The sequence below is a fragment of the Elephantulus edwardii genome, unplaced genomic scaffold (genome assembly GCF_000299155.1).
Source record: "Elephantulus edwardii isolate Elephantulus edwardi_28Jun2011 unplaced genomic scaffold, EleEdw1.0 scaffold00086, whole genome shotgun sequence".
Lineage (NCBI taxonomy): Eukaryota > Metazoa > Chordata > Mammalia > Macroscelidea > Macroscelididae > Elephantulus > Elephantulus edwardii.
The window spans coordinates 2842573-2859835 of record NW_006399836.1 but is presented as its reverse complement, the minus strand read 5'-3'; the positions used below and the strand labels follow the sequence as shown (position 1 = coordinate 2859835).

Here is a 17263-nt window from a genome sequence, read left to right as displayed (position 1 = left end):
GCTATGAGTCAGTTCTGACTGTACGGTATATGATAACAACAGTATATCTTGCAGTCACCTCATCTTTGTTCTTCCGTGGCCCTTTAATCACACCTAGCCCATTACTGACTCTCGATTACCTGGACTCAGGCCATCTGCTGTCCAAGCACTGATACCGTCATTCATCCTCACCGCCAGCATGGCTTCCTCACAGGTCCCCTGGCCTCAACCTCTCCCCCCTCTGCATCTGCCTTTAGTGAAGTCGTGATCTGTATTTCTCTGCCAGGCCCCAGCCCTCCACCTGGCAGTGCAGGCCCTGCCAACCCAGCCATTCCATGCCTGCCTTCTTGTCACTATCCCAGCCTTCCCTGTTCTCTGGCCAAGTGTTTGCTCTTCTCCCTATCAGCTGTGCTCTTTCTCAGTTCCAGACATTTTTATTTTGTTATTGTGCTAGGTTTTCTACCACTTTTCACCAGTCAACCAAGAGTTTTAAGCAGCTGCTTATGCCGTGCGGGGGGCACCCAGACAGGGTAGAGGTGTCCCATTCTCAGGCACCTTGTGGAACAGACCGTGGTTCTGCCGCTCTGACTGCTGTTCTGAGGGAGTATCTGGACAGCAAGGAGCGTGCTCACCAGTGTGCCGGGCCTCGGCTCTGAAGGCAGTGACAGCGAGCGCACTCTTCCCCATTTACAGAGGGAAACTGTGAGCAAGCTGAGCAGGGTGCAGTGACCTAACCCTGACCCTGACCCTGACCCTGACCCTGACCCTGACCCTGACCCTGACCCTAACCCTGACCCTAACCCTAACCCTGCCTCACAACTGGAAATGGGTAGGGTCAGGATTGTAAGTCCTGGTGGAGGAGGTCCTGCAAGTGTGCACGACTGGGAGGAGGAGAGTTTCCGGGTGAAAGGGTTACTCCTTCCTCCCAATTCATGCTCCTGAAGCCAAGTCTGAGGGTCTAACGATTCTGGGTGTCCTCCCTGTGCCTCCTGCCTGTCGGTTCATACGCGATTGTTAGCCTTCTACTCTCCACCTGCAGGTTCACCACACACTGTCTGTGGAGTTGGACCAGCTCTTGAATGTCCTTAGCTTTCCCAGGAAACGGGCTGCGTTGTTGTCAGGTGTGTATCCAGGGGCTTCCAGCAGGAGGAAAGCTTTCCCCTCATTTCTCACATGGGACCAGCCAACCCAGCCCAACTTGTGATCCCCCCAAAATGACCTCCACTGTCTGACTAAATGTGACAGAGCTGGGTGGGAGGTGAGGAAGGAGGCAGGGACAGAGTGGGCGGAACCTCTTGCTTCCAGCTGCCATCATCCACTTCCTGCGGACAGCCCTGCGACAAGACTTCAGCTCTGCCCTGGTGACCCTCATGCCCTCAGGGGCCCAGGTGCCACCAACCCCTGGGGACACTGTGCTTGCTCCATTGAGGACATCAAAAGTGCTGTCCTTGGTTGTCAGCCTGCAGAACCTCCTCGTGCAGGTAAGGCCCTTGCTAAGTGGGACCCCAGTAGTAGATCACAGCAGGAAGGGTGGTTTCCCTCCCTGTGGTTCCCTGCCCTGTGTGACCTACCCCCTTAACCACTTGCATGCTAGCCTAACAGAGTGCCTCCTGTCAAGAACCTGTGTCCTATCAGTCCTGGAGGAAGGCTCAGTTATAGTGACAAAAATTCAATGCCGATTGGCTCAGAATGGAAAAAGACAGGTGTCATTACTGGCTTTAGGCACAGCGGGATCTCAGATGCTCAATGTCACCACCTCTTGGTTCTGCTTTACTATCTGCCGGTTTTCTTCTCAGGCAGACCTCCCCAGGAGGAGGTAAAATAGTCCGCAGCAGCTCCCAGCTAATATCCCTCCAACAAGAATCCCATTTCTCTTTCCCAGTAGTCCTCAGAATTGATTCAGTAGCTTGGCTTGGGTAATATGCCAGTCATTCTGGCCACAGGCATATGTTACTTAGCTTAGGCAGGACTGGGTCCTGCCTACTCCTGGAGCTTGCAGCTTGGAGCATAGTCCACGTGAACTGAGGCTAAGAGAGGAACAATTAATTCCTCAAAGGAAAAGTGTTGCCAGAAGATAAGTATTCCAACCTGAAAAAGTTTGTGTTTACAGCTTGGAGGAATCTTGGAGATACTTGGTCACCCAGCCATCACATACTGAGCTTTGGCTCCATAGATGGTCTGCGAAGGAAGCTGAGAGTTAGAAGTGCCTACATGAAAGCATACATAACTTCTCAGAATTAATGCCTGGTAGAGGAGGTGCAGCATGCAGATAAAAGAAACAAACCCACAGCCATGTAGTCATAGCAGCCCTCCAGGACAGAGCAGAACTGCCCTACTGGGTTTCCAAGTCTGTAAATCTTCACTGAAGCCGACTACAAGCTCTCTTTCCCACAGAGTGACTGGTACATTGTGAACTACCAGCTTTTCTGTTACTCGCCAGACCCGTGGGCCACTATGCTAGCAGGGCTCCTGCTAGTGTAGTTAGAATGTGCTAACACAGTGTGGTCAGTACTGTGTTAAGGGGAAGGTTTGGACTGTTAACATACTCAGCTGTTGTTGTTATGTGCTGTTGTTATGTGCTATTGTTGTTGTTATGTGCCGAGTCGCTTGTGACTTACAGTACAACAGCCCTAAACTCTGCTCTGTCCTGTGCCAGTCACACTGTCTCCGATACACCCATCCCAATTATCCCAGTCACTGAATCAGTCTACCTCATAGAGGGCCTTACCCTCCTGCACTGTCCCTCCACCCTACCAAGCATGATGTCCCTCTCCAGGGACCGGTCCCTCCTCACAACATGTCCAAAGTATGTTAGACAGAGCCTCAGAATACTTGCCTCCAAGGAGCCGCCCTGTTTAACCCTTTCCAGGATGGATCTGTTTGTTTTCCTAGCAATCCAGGGGTACCCTCAGTACTCTTCTCCAGCACCACAGCTCAAAGGCATCAATTCTCCTTCTATCCTCCTTGGTCATTGTCCAGCTCTCTGATGAATAACAAGTGATAGCAAAGGCTCAGCTACTGTCCAAAAATTTGGAGGTCAGAATGCAGGCAGAGGCACCTTGAAAGAAAGGTCTGGTGATCAACTTAAAAAAAACAGCTCTTGAAAATCTTGTTGTTGCTAGGTACCATCAAGTCAAATGTGACCGATAACGACAGATCTGAACCCTGTTCTATCCTGTGCCGTCCTCACACTTCCTGACGTGCTAGTGCCCATAGTGGCAGTCACCATGTCAGTCCATCTAGTGGAGGGTCTTTCTCTCTTTCACCGACCCTCTTCCTTTCCAAATTTAATGTTCTTCTCCAAGGAGCAGCCCCTCCTAGCAACATGCCCCAAATACGTGAGGTGAAGCCTCATCATCTTTGCCTCCAAAGAGCACTCCAGATGCACCCTTTCCAAGACATACTTGTTTATTCTGTTGGCCATCCATGGGATGTTCAGTGCTCTTCTCCAATACCACAGCTCAAAGGCATCAATTCTTCTGTCATACCTATTCATTGTCCTGCTCTCAGATGCATAGCAAGTGATTTGAAAGACCATTGCCTGACTCAGACACTTTAGTCCTCAAACTTGACATCATTATTCCCCAATAATTTGGAAAAGTCTCTAAACTGCAGACTTGCCCAGTGCAGTGCGTCTCCTGATTTCCTGATGGCTGGTACCAAGGGTGTTGATTGTGGATCCAAGTAAGATGAACTTGTTGACAGTTTCAATCGTTTCTCCATCTATCATGATGTTGCCTATTGGTGCAGTGGTGAGAATCTTTGTTTTGGCTGTCTGGGGATCCTCACTCTCCCAGCACAATGAATCCAGCAGCATCACGACTGACATCCTACAGGGGCCTGGCCCATTGATCACTAATCTCTGTAACACCAGCCAATACCTTCTGTTGAGTCAACATTTCCCAGGGTGAAAGTGGATCACTCCCATCAATCAGGGATGAGCCATGTGAATCATATGGACCACGTGGACCTCAATACTACGTCATCCTCATCCCTCTCCCATGGTGACATGACGATGATGAACGTGCCTGTGACCTACTTTGGCCTAAGAATGCAGAGCTATCGTTTTCTGGTTTAGTCATCAATACAACTGGAGAAATGGCTAGAGCTTTTGTAGCAGTGTTTTTATTAGCAATGTTCTGTGAAGGACTCAAGATAGCCTGAGAGAGATTGTTGCACAAGTCACAAGTCAGCATCCGCTGTAATTCCATGCCTGTCCCAGAGCCAAATGGAACGATCCTTCTGGAGACACACAGAACTGTTGGGCGGCAGATGCTGAGCTTTCCTCACCTGCACAACGTGGTGCATGTCATCCAGGTGATCATCAGCTGCTTCCTCATGCTCATCTACTTGACCTACAGTGGCTGCTTGTGCATGGCTGTCGCAGCAGCGGCCAGCTCAGGCTATTTTCTCTTCAGCTGGAGCAAAGCAGTACTTGTGGACATCACTGAGCACTGTCATTAACATCAGACTTCCACGATGTGGCCTGATCAATTGCAACAGGAAGCAGTTTGAAACATGATTCCTCCTCCTTTCTTTTCTTGCTCCTTGTCTTCTTACACACACACACATAACAGGCAATAGGCTCAACATCCAGTAGTCTGTCTTGAGTTCAAATAGCAATCTCCGCAGACTTTTTCCCTCCTAATCTGAGATTCCCATTTTGAAGATACTCCAACCATGAGCTGTCATTTCCTCCCTATTTTAGATTCAAGCTCTATGTTCCTGACTAATCCAGGTAGCTGACATGATTTCCTGTTTCACTAACATGATCTCCTGATATTTTTTTTTCATTTGAGGAGTTTTTAGGAGGTTGATTTGTTTTGTTTTTAAAAACAGATGTTGTAAATTTGGTTTTTTTCTGGGTGAATGTTCTTTATTTCAGCCAGAATTGATAGTATCCGAGGAGAGTTCTTAACCAACTAAATCTGTAACCCAATTAAAGAAAATTCAGTTTGGGAGCTCAATTACTAGGGGTAGGGGAGAATCTTTGTTTTCTTGACATGGAGATGTAATCCATATTGAAGGCTGTATTCTTTAATCTTCTACAACAAGTGCTTCAAATCCTTCTCACTTTCAGCAGGCAAGGCTGTGTCATCTGCATGATGCAAGTTGTTGATGACCATGATGCTGCATTCTTCTTCGTAGAGTCCAGGTTCTCAAATAACTTGCTGCATTTTTCTTCAGAAAGTCCAGGTTCTCGAATAATTTGCTCAATATACAAATTGAATAGGTGTGGAGAGAGAATACAACCCTGAAGTTGTAAACCATGCAGTGTTCTTTCGCTCTGTTCACACAACAATCTCTTAGTCCAGGTGCTCTGGGATTTCCATTCTTCTCAATGTCAGCCATAACTTGTTATGATCCACACAGTCAAATGCTATGAAACACAAAATACTATGGAACACCATTCTGCTATAGCTCACTAAAGGTGTGTATTAGCTGTGATAAACTTGACATCATCTGATTAGAGATTGGTTATATTCCCTAATTATCACAGGCCAGATACCCTGGTGGGGGAGAGGGAAATCCATGACTGTCAGTCAGTACCCATGATGATATTAAAGAATATTTGCTATAAAAGGAGATGGTGGGCTGTGGACATATGGAAGGGACTCAGTAGTCTGAGTGTACAGTGCATGAAGTTCATTGTCAGAGGATTTGTGGGGGAGTTACTTGAGCTGGGCTATGAGTATCAGGTGACTTGTGCTAGGTACCCAATCCCAGTGGGCATCAGAGGTGGACTTTATCTTGACTGCAGCACCTCTTTCCACCCTTGAATCCTGGGACACCTCTTTCAAAGAGCTATAATTTCAAAAAAAGGCTTGGTCACTGCAGAGTGACTTAGGTCTCAGATGTTGATATAATTTCAAAAAAAGGCTTGGTCACTGCAGAGTGACTTAGGTCTCAGATGTTGATGTCATTTGAATTAGTCATGGATTCTCTTTTACTGCTTTTTCAGATCCTGTCTGGAGAGTCACATATCCTTATGGTCTGATCTGATGTCAGGGTGTTGATGAGGCAAGAGGAGGTGGGAGAGGCTAGCAAATGAGTGTGAGGATGGCCTGAGGGCCTTGGTTTGAGTAAACTCCACTCAGTGCACATGTGTGATGTAGCTATTGACTGGTGGAATTCTGCTCAAGGACTCAGACCATATAGGCCTGCACACAGGTTATAGGATGCTGGGACATAGAAGAAGACAGAGAATGCCCCAGGAACAGGCCCTGTGCTGGGTCCAGGGCTGCTGAGCCTTTTTCCAGCCAACACATTTATGATCAGGTTCTGTGTTCTTTGTGGGCCAAACCTCCAGCACATGATGACCGTTACTGCTCTCTGATGGAAGGCTCCCCATCAAGGGCAGAGATTGTGTCTGATGAATCTCCATGACTCTCTCTCATGGGTTCAGAACCACTTGAGAAGTCCAGAGTCAGATGGCAATTCAAACCTCACCTTTCTCGCTGGTGAACCCCACAGTGGAACAGAGCTGGGACCTAAGGTCAAAAGGGCTTCCCCTAAACAGTCTGTTCCTAAAAAATGTCAAGCATACGACAAAGACGAGAGATTTTTCAGTGAACATTTGCACACTCCTGGATTTCACTATTCATAGTTCACTCTACTAACATTTTTACATTTTTCTAAAATAAGCTTTTAAACGGTCTTCCCTCCCTTAGTTATCAGGTGCTGCTATAACAGAAACACCACAAGTGTGTGGCTGTAACAAACAGGACTTTATTTCCTTACGGGTTAGGTGGCTAGAAGTTGAAAGTCAGGGCACTGGCTGCAGCAGAAGGCTCTCTGCTGGGTCCAGAGGAAGGTTCATGTCTTTTTTAGCTTCTGTTCTTTGCACTTTAACTTCTCTTCATGTGATGTGTCATCTGTCCCCCAATGTATGCTTAATCCACATCTTTTTATTTCAAGACAGATTTCAAAATGCTTCACACTAATACTAATTATCAAGACAATTGTCATTCCCAAGTAGGAGTAACCAGTTAGGCTGTTAGGTGCCATCCAGTTGACCACGACTTACAGTGACCCTGTGAACAGATGCGGCCCTTGCCCTCTCCTGCCCCGTCCTCATGATCTCTGACACGCTTGCACTCATGGGGGCAGTCACTATGTCAGTCCATCCTATCTAGGGACATCCTTTCGCCCCTGACCCTCCACCTGTCTCAGCAAGTCCTTTTCCAAGGATCGGCCCCTCCTGACAACATGCCCTAATAGTGTGAGACGAAGTCCACCGTCCTTCACTCTGAAACACACCCTGGTCACATGTTCTTCACAAAGATTTTTTTGTTGTGGTGGTTCTTTTGGGAAGCCATGGGGTACTCAATACTCTTCTCTAGCATTACGATTCAAAGGCATCAGTAATTCCTCTGTCACCCTTATTCATCCTCATCTGAAAGTCCAACTTTCAGATGCATAGGAAACAAATGAAAACACCATGGCTTGAATCAAGTGCACCTTATTCTTTGAACTTATCTCTTTGCTGTTTAGCACTTTGGAGAGGTCCTTGACACCAAATTTTGCATGCAACATGTCACATATATATATAGTTGTTGTTTCATAGTGGCCCTATGTACAACAGCCCTAAACCCTGCTCTATCCTGTGCCAATCTGTCTCCAACACACCTACCTCCATTACCCCAATCACTGAATCAATCCACTTCATGGAGGGTCTTCCTCTTTTGCCCTGTCCCTCCACTCTCCCAAGAATGAACGTCCTTCTTCAAGGACTGGCCTCTCCTTGCAACATGTCCAAAGTATGTCAGACGAAGCTTCAAAATCTTTGCCTCCAAGGAGCAGCCTGGTTTAACCTTCTCTAGGATGAACCTGTTCTTTTTATATATGGTATATGCAATACTCTTCTCCAGCACCACAGCTCGAAGGCGTCAATTCTCCTTCTATCCTCCCTAGTCATTGTCCAACTCTCTGACACATAACAAGTGATTGCAAAGACCATGGCCTGTATCAGGCACACCTTAGTCTCCAGGCTGACACCGTTGCTCTTCAGTACTTTGACGAGGTCCCTAACAGCAGACTTTCCCATCGCAATACGTCTTTTGATTTCCTGGCTGCTGGTGCCAAGAGTGTTGACTGTGGAGCCAAGCAAACTAAAGCTGTTAACAATCTCAGTCTCTTCACCATCCATCCTGTTGCTGCCAATTGGCCCAGTCTGGGCTAAGTGATTTACATATGTTGCTTCATTTACTGCTTAAAACATTATCACTTAGATGCTGTATTACTCATTGTCTTTTTACAGATAAAGGGTAATTAAGTAATAAGTCTGAGCTCACCCTGCTGTGTCAGATTGGAAATTCTTACAGACTTGCTTATATCCATATGCTTAACTTCTGTGCTATTGATGTGCTATCTTGATGGGACCGTAGCTGACTCTTTGTCTTCTTTTCTTTCCTTTTTTTTTTCTTCATTTCTTGACTGCTGTCACTCTGAGTGTTGATGGTAGATCCAAGTAAAATTAAATCCTTGACAGTATCAGTCTTTCCTCCATTTTATAGTTTGTGGTCTTCAATCTTCTTCAGCAAATGCCTCAAGTCTTCTTCCCTTTCTGTATGCAAGGATATATCATCGCCATAATACCAATTGTTGATGAATCTTCCTCAAGTTCTGATGCCTCATTCTTCTTCATATAGTCCAGTTTCTTGAGTTATTTGTTCAGCATACAGATTGAATACAGATAGGTATGGGGAAAGGATATAATGCTGACACACAGCTTTTTTTACTTAAAATCTTGATTTTAAGCATTGTTCCTTTGTTCTGTTCAGACAACAGGTTCTTAGTCCCATGAGCATAATGAAATGTTCTGGGATTTCCATTCTCAATGTTAGCTGAAAGTTGTTACAATCTGCACAGTTGAATGGCTTTGCAGGATCAATAAAATACAAGTAAACACATTTCTGGTGTTCTCTGCTGTTATCTATCTGCCTTCTTCAGTGATATCGCTTGTGTTATGACCTTTTCTGAATCCATCTTGAATCTCCGGCAGTTACCTGTGGATGTACTGCTCCATCTGTTTTTTTAATACTCTTTAATAGATTTTATTTGCATGTGATATTAATTATTGTTGATATGTACCATTGAGTCAACTGCAACTCAGAGCAACTCTATGAATAATAGCTCGGTCTGAACCCTGCCCTATCCTGTGCCGATCTCACTGTCTCTGACAAACCCACTAGCGTTTCCCCAGTTACTGTGTCGGTCTGTCTCATCCAGTGCATCTCTCCTGTGATGACCCTCTATCCTTCTAAGCATGATGTCCACCTCCAAGGAATAGTCTCTCCTAACAACATGCCCACAGTACATGAGATAAGCCTCTAAGAAGCATTCTGGCTGCACTTTATTTTTATATTGTTTTACAATTTCCACATTTTTTGGATCACCTTTTATTGGCATAGGAACAAATATGATCTTTTCCCATCAGCTGGTCAGATTCCATTTCTTGGTATAAAGTAGCAAGCATGGCTGGGGCTGTGTGTGTCTATTGAAACATGTCAACTGATATTTTGTCAATTCCTGGGGTCTTAGCTTTTGCAAATGCCTTTAGTATAGAATGTCTTCTTTCAGTGCTGTTGGTTCTAGATTGTATGTTACTTCCTGAAATGTTTCTGCGTGGCCCCTTCTTTTTGTTACAGAGACTCTGTGTATTCCTTTAGTCTTTTGTTGTTGTTGTTGTTGTTAACTTGTCCAGTGTTTATAGAATGTGAACCACTGTAGATATTGCCAGCAAGCTCAAGACACACTCAGCATACAAACTGACCCCTCTGTTGACTCCTCTTTACAAAAAGCAGGAGTGGGACCTGCCCTAAATTTAGGGGGTCACAAGGGAGATGAGGGAGAAGCAAAGTGAAAAGAGGACGGGGAGGAGTGGAGCCTGCTAGTATTTATTCCTTTTAACAAAAGTTTACGGTAAAGTTAGGTTTCCATTCATTATTGTTGCACATTTCTCCTCCTACTCTCTTTCTGTCCCTCTCTAGTCCATTTTGCAGTGCCCTCTTGTTCCTGATTATTGTCCCTGCTAATATTTAAAATATGAGTGGCATCGCCTCCAGGATCACAGCAACCAGCAAGACACCTCAGAACAGCAAAGTGGTATACTTATTAGAGCAAACTATTAAAACAAGCAAGCACACAAATATCAAAGCAAACATGCATGCTAGGGGAAATAGAAAACTGTCTGGCCTGGAACAGTGTATCTGCCCACACAGCTGAAGACTGGGAACTGGGGTGCCCAGTTAGGTCAGAGTTTTCTGCTTCTGAGTCATGACCAAAGAGGATATGAAGCAGGTCACAGGTAGCAGAGTGAAGCGCAGATGTAAGCACATATTTTGAGGGAGGACAAAATTCAGTCCCTTACCCTGGGACTCATAGGTGGGGAAACGTGTCAGCATCACAGACATTTAGCCATCTGACCAGCGTCTCAAGTGTTAGAGTTCATGGGATTTTTTTTAACTAGTTCATGGGATTTTACAGTGAACATTTCACACATGTGAAGAATCCAGCTCAGCCTCATAGCCTCTGTCCCTGTTACATCTGATGAACTTTTCTGCTGGTTTCTCAGAAAGACTCCAGGGGGCAAGGACCAAGGAACTCTTTTCCTCTTTGTTTCATAGTCACATACCCTAGAAGTTCCCAGGCCACGTACTTTTAGCTACAGTGCCCCTTGTCACTGCCAAGGGCCCAAGGCTTTCCTGTTTGTCCTCCCCTTGGGCGTAAAGCAAAGCCATCCTTGTTATCCCCCCCCTTTAATTATTATTTTAACAAAGGTTTACGGAGAGACTGGTTTTCATTCATTCATTCATTCATTCATTCATTCTTACAGTTTCCTCCCTTCTCCCTCCCCCAGTCCACTTTGCAATGCACCTTTTGTTCCAGATTGTTGTCAGACATGTAACGCTTAATCGTACATTCCTCTCCAACAGTTCTTCATCTCGTTTGTTCCAAAGCAATTTATATTATATATCCACTTTTTCCCTATTCTCCCTTCAACCCACCATGTCAGTCCTATTTTACAACAGCAGAGTTAGGGTTAGGGTCATCCCTGATCCACCTTGAGTTAGTTTTTGTTTATGGTGTGAGGTATGGGTCTTGCCTAAGTTTTTTGCAGATGGTTTTGCGATTTGGCCAACACCTTTTGTTAAAGAGGCTTTCCTTTCCCCACTTAGTGATTTTGTCTCCTTGTCAAAAATCAGTTGTTGATAGGTGAATGAGTTGCTTTCTGGGTTCTCAATTCTACTTCATTGATCTCTGTGTCTGTCTCTGTACCAGTACCATGCTGTCTTGATCACCACAGCTGTGTAGTAGGATTTGAGATCAGGGAGTGTGATGCCTCCTACCTTGTTTCACTTTTTAAGTAATGCTTCCCTTATTTGGGGTCTCTTCGCATTCTAGATAAAATGAGGTCTTTTTTATCTTGTTGAAGAATGGAATTGGATTTATGGTGAGATTGCACTGAATTTGTATCTACTTTGGTAGAATTGTCGTTTTCATGATACTGAGTCTTTTTATCCATGTACATGGTATAGTCCTACATTTCTCTAGGTCTCTCTTTTTTTTAGTAATGTTTGGTAATCATCTTTGTATAGGTCTTTTTTGTCTCTAGTTAGATTTGTTCACAAGTATTTCATCTTGCATTTAGCTATTGTAATTGGTATTTTTCTTAGCTCCATTTCTATATTTGTCACTGTAGAGAAATCCAACTGATTTTTGTATGCTGATCTTATATCCTGCTACTTTGTTGAACTGGTTGACTATGTTCAATAGGGTTTGTTGGTTGTTTTTTTTTTGCTGAATCTTAAGGGTTTTCTAAGTATACTATCATAACATCTGCATATAGAGATAGTTTTACCTCCTCTTTGCCAATTTGAATACCTCTTGTTTCCTTCTCTTGTCTTACTGTGATTGCTGGGACTTCCAGGACAATATTGAGTAGGAGTGATGATTATGAACATCCTTGCCTAGTTTCTGTTCTCAAGGGGAATACCTTTAGTCCCTTTCCATTGAGAATGTTGTTGGCTCTTGGTTTTGCATATATACTTTTCACTCTGTTGAGGAAATTCCCCTCTATTCCTATTTTGATGAGTGTTTTAATCTCCATCCTTGTTCTTGCCCTTGGTTTGTTGTGTAAAAACAGTGAATCTCAGGCCCTGGTGGGTGATGCTGCACATTTTAGGAAGTTCTGACATGGTCCACAGTGAGGAACCCTGCTAAACCAAAGGCGGTGTCTCTGGCAGTTGGAATAAACAAGCAGTTCCAAGGGAGAAATATGGGCAATCCCTTCCCAGTCTGACTTACAGCCACAGAAAACTAATGGAGGGTGAAAAGTTTTGGATTGAATCCAAGAACCAGCCGAGGTAGAAACACTTCTCAGAGTTTATTGCACTGGGCTACCCAGCAAGGAGAGTAGCACTGGGGTTTGGGGTCAGGGCGTTTCTTTGGGGTCATTGCAGTGGCTCATTGGTGCATAAAGTTTCTGGTCTTGGTAAACTGGTTCAGGGGGATGTCTTGACATAGGATTTCTGAGTTCTGGTTTCAGAAAAAGTCCTGACATAGGATATTTTCTGGTTTCAGAAAATGTCCTGACATAGGATTTTCTGAGTTCTGGTTTTGGGAAATATCCTGACATAGGATTTTTTTAGTTGAGCTTCAACCCTCATTTTGATTTTTAGCTTAACAGAGGGTTGTTATGAGTCAGGGTTGACTGTACAACGGGCAGCTTGGGTTTTTTGAGGGATTGCTGCTGAAAACTGTAGAAGGGCTAAGTATGTGGTTTTGAAAATTCTCTCCAGCAGACATGGCAAAGAAGATGGGTGGGAGGGGACACCTGGACACAGACGCTGGTAAGAAGGGATGATTGTGATCTTCAGAATGCATAAGTCTGAGTATCAAACTCAGTTCACGTTCCTGGAGATTATTCCTTTTTCAGGATGGAGCCCCTGGTGGATTTGAACCACTCACTGTTTCAATCCCTCTGTTTGTGAGCCTTCCTCTCTTTCACTGACCCTCTCTTTTTTTAAACATAATGTCTTTTCCAAGGACTAGTGCCTCCTGACAACATGCCCAGTGTATGTGAAGTGAAGTTTCAGCCTTAACTCCAAGGCACACCCTGGTCACACTTTCTCCAAGATCAGCTTGTCTGTTCTTTTGGCAATTCATGGTATATCCAGGACTTTTCACCAGTGTCACATTTCAAAGGCATCGAGTCTCAGCAGCCTTCCTTAGTCACTGTCCACCTTTCACATACATCGGAAGCAACTGAAAGCGCCGTGGAGTGGCTCAGACATACCTTAGTCTTCAGACTGATCATTTTGCTCTTTAGCACTTCTTTTTTCCTTGCTGTAAATTATCTTTATTCTCTACACTTTCTTTTTGTACATTCTGGAATGAAAACACTTGAAAATAGAACAATTCAAACATTTGGGTCAAGATGACATACTCAGAAATCTGTGAAAAAAATGTAATGAACTAGAATTGTGAAATAGAGCTAGCTAGCTTAAGATATGAAGTCATTCTAAGCACCAAGCTTAGAGGCATTAGCCCTCTTAAATCACAAGTGCAAAACCATGCTGACCTTGTTTCCAACGAGTGACATTCCCGTTGGTCTATAGGTGCCAAACTCACACCCACAAAGTGTAGATCTTTAACATTTTAAAGAGATCCTTGGAAGCAGATTTTCTCAGTGTTGTTGTTGTTGTTGTTATATGCCATTGAGTCACCTGCAACCCATAGTGACCCTGAGTACAGAGCTCTGAAGCCTGTCCTGTCCTGAGCCAGTCTCACTAATTCTGACACACCAACCTCCATTGTCCCAGTATCTGGATCAATCCATCTCAGCCGGGGTCGACTTCTCCTTCTTCTTCTGCACTGTCCCTCCACCCTTCCAAGCATGATGTCCTTCTCCAAGGATTGGTCTCCTGGCCACGTGCCCAAAGTGTGTGGTACAGAGCTTCAAAATCCTAGCCTCCATGGAGAGACTTGATTTCACCCTCTCTAGGACAGACTTACTTGTTTTACCTCCATGGTATGTTCTAGACTCTTCTCAAGCATCACAATTTTTTTATTATTATTTGTGTGTGTGTGCCTTCAAATCGGATCTGACTAGTACAAGAGGAGATTGTCCTTCCTTCTCCAGCAGAGCATCTGGTGGATTCAAACTGCATGCCTCTGGGATTGCAGTGCAGCTTCTTGCCACTAGGACACCAGAGCTCCCTCAGCACCACAATTTGTAGGCATCGATTCTTCTTCTGTCATCCTTAGTCATTGTCCAGCTCTCTGATGCATAGCAAGTAATTGCAAAGACCATGGCCTGGATCAGACTTACCTTAGTCTCTAGAATGACATTTTTGCTTTTCAGTACTCTGCAGAGGTCACTGACAGCAGATTTTTCATAACCTTCTTGATTTCTTGACCTGCTACCTACCATGAGAATTGATTGTGGATCCAAGTAAAATGAAATTGTTTATAACTTCAGTCTTTTGTACATAGAGTTGCTATGATTTGCAGGCATCTTGATGGTACAAAGCAGCAACAACAACACCATGATGTTGCTTAATTGTTCATTGGTGAGGATTTCTTGATATTGAGATGTAATCCATTTTTTTTTGTTTTTGTGAGGTTTATTTTTTTAAGTTATAATTTCTTTTTTTTAATTTATTACTCATTTCAGTGAAAATTTACAGAAACTTTGGGTTTCCATTCATTCATTGCTGCACTTTTCTCTCCTCCCAACCCTCCCTCCTAGTACACTACCCTCTTGGAAAAGTAAAAGATAAATTCTTTAATTGTTTTACAAACCCTCTCCCAGGTCCACTCCACTATGCAGCCTTTGCTCTGGACTCCCATTTTGACAAAAATACCTAATCACATAACCCTTTTAAACAGTTTTCTCCCTTATCTGTTTCAATGCAGTATACATTATTGAACCCATCTTTCTCAGTCTCCCCCCAACCCTGAGGTCAGTCCTGTTTTACAACAGTGTCACCATGCAGTATTTGTCCTTTTGTGACTGAGACATATCACTTAGCATAATGTTCTCCAGAGTCACCCGTTTTAAATAACATTGCATGAGATCCTTGTTTTTCAATGCAGCATAGTATTCCATTGTGTGAATATACCACAACTTCTCTATCCATTCATTTGTTGATGGGCACTTAGGTTGTTTCCAACTCCTTGTTATTGTGAACAAAGCCACAGTAAACATGAGTGTGCATATATCTGCTTGGGTGGCAGTTATGGTTCCCAGTCGTGGAATTGCTGGGTCAAATAGTATCTCTATTTGCAACTTTTTGAGAAAGCGCCATACTGCCTTCTACAGTGGTTGCACCATTTTACACTCCCACCAACAGTGAATAAGGGTTCCAGTTTCTCCACAACCTCGCCAGCATTTGTTTCTTACTGTTCTGTTAAATGTTGCTATTTTGACTGGGATGAGATGATACCTCATAGTTGTTTTCATTTACATCTCTCTTAGGGCTAGGGATTTTGAACATTTCTTCATGTGCTTGTTAGCCATCTGAATGTCTTCTTTGGTGAAGTGTCTGTTCATGTCCTGTGCCCATTTTCCTATTGGATTATGGTTGTGGTGGAGATGTAATCCATTTTGAAGGCTATCATCTTTGATCTTTCTGCAAACAAAATTGTATCATTTGCATAATGCAATTTGTTGGTGAGTCTTCCTCCATCCTCATACTACAGTCTTTACAATATAATCGAGCTTCTCAAATCATTTGCTCAGCATACTGATTGAATTGGTATGGAGAAAGGATACAACCCTGACACACACCTTTCCTGATTTTAAACCATGCAGGATTCCCTTATTCTGTTCAAACAACTGATTCTTGGTCTATGTACAGGTTTCACATGAGCACAATTAGATATTCTCGAACTGTCATTCTTCTCAATGTTACCCATAATTTATTATGATTCGCACAGTCAGATGCCTTTGTACAGTCAATAAAACACACATATCTTTCTGGTATTCCCTGCTTTTGAGCTTTTGTGGCCTAGTGGCAAGAAACTGTGCTCCAATCCTGAAGGCACGTGGTTTGAATCCACCAGCTGCTCTGCAAGAGAAGGATGGGCACTCTCCTCCCGTGCCATTAAATGCCTCTGAAAACTCACCAGAGGGTCAGCTGTGGGTTGGTTCTGATTCCACAGTGCACAACAACATTCACTGCTTTCAGCCAAAAGCCATCTAACAGCAACAGTGTTTTCTCTTATTACATGCCTCTTTTGAATGTAGCTTGAATTTCCTTGTCAATGTACTGTTCCAGTCATTTTTAAATACTCTTCGATGAGGTTTTATATGCATGTGATAAAAATCCTGTTGTCCAATAATTTCTGCACTGTTGGATCACCTTTTTTTTTTAAAGTAATAGAAACACATACATATTTCTTCCAGTTAGTTGGCCTGGTAGCGATCTTCCACATTTCTTGGCTTGGGTTAGTAAGCATGTCCAGGGCTGCTTCTGTTTGTTGTTGCTGAAACACCTCAATTGATATTTCATAAGTTTGTAGGGTCTTATTTTTTTCTGAAATCTTCAGTACAGCTTGGACTTCTTCCTTCAGTATATAATACTCAAAAGAAACTAAGACATATGTCCACATAGAAATGTGGACATGAATGCCGTTGTTGTGTACCATCGAGTCAGAACAGACCTATAGCTGACCCTCATGGGTTTTCAGAGGCGGTAATCGTGTGGGAATAGATTGCCCATCCTTTTCCCGAAGATCAGCTGATGGATTCTAACCAGGTGTCTTTAGGATTGCAGTGCAGATTCTTACCACTAGACACCAGAGCACCCTGAACGACTATAGCACCAATATTTATAATAACTAGAAATAGAAGTCAGCTTAAATGGCTATCAACAGAAGGATAGATAAACAAAATGTGGTTGTTGTTGTTGTGTATCACTGAGTTGCAACTGACCTTTCCATGGGTTTTCAGAGGCAGTTAATTACATGGGAGTTAATTACAGGTCCATTCTCCTGCAGAGCAGCTGGTGGATTAGAACTCCCTGCCTTTGGGATTACAGCCCAGCTTCTTGCCACTAGGAGACCAGAACTCCCTGAATGTCTATAGCAGCATTGTTGTTGTTGTTGTTATGTGCCGTCGAGTCGCCTGCTACTCATAGGGACCCTATGTACAACAGCCCTACTCTCCACTCTGTCCTGTGCCAATCGCACTGTCCCTGACACTCCCATCCCAATTATCCCAGTCACTGAATCAATCCACCTTATAGAGGGCCTTCCTCTCCTGCGCTGTCCCTCC

General features: G+C 43.9%; 1 protein-coding gene and 1 pseudogene across 1 annotated transcript in view; both read left to right on the top strand.

Moving 5' to 3' along the window:
• The window catches only part of MEI1 (meiosis inhibitor 1), a 163117-nt gene that overhangs the window by 134446 nt on the left and 11408 nt on the right, over positions 1-17263 (top strand). The window contains exons 24-25 of the mRNA XM_006890181.1: positions 1019-1100; positions 1285-1460. Of these exons, the coding sequence (XP_006890243.1) occupies positions 1019-1100; positions 1285-1460 (258 nt within the window). The remainder of the gene's footprint in view (positions 1-1018; positions 1101-1284; positions 1461-17263) is intronic.
• LOC102866898 lies at positions 3917-4443 on the top strand (annotated as a pseudogene).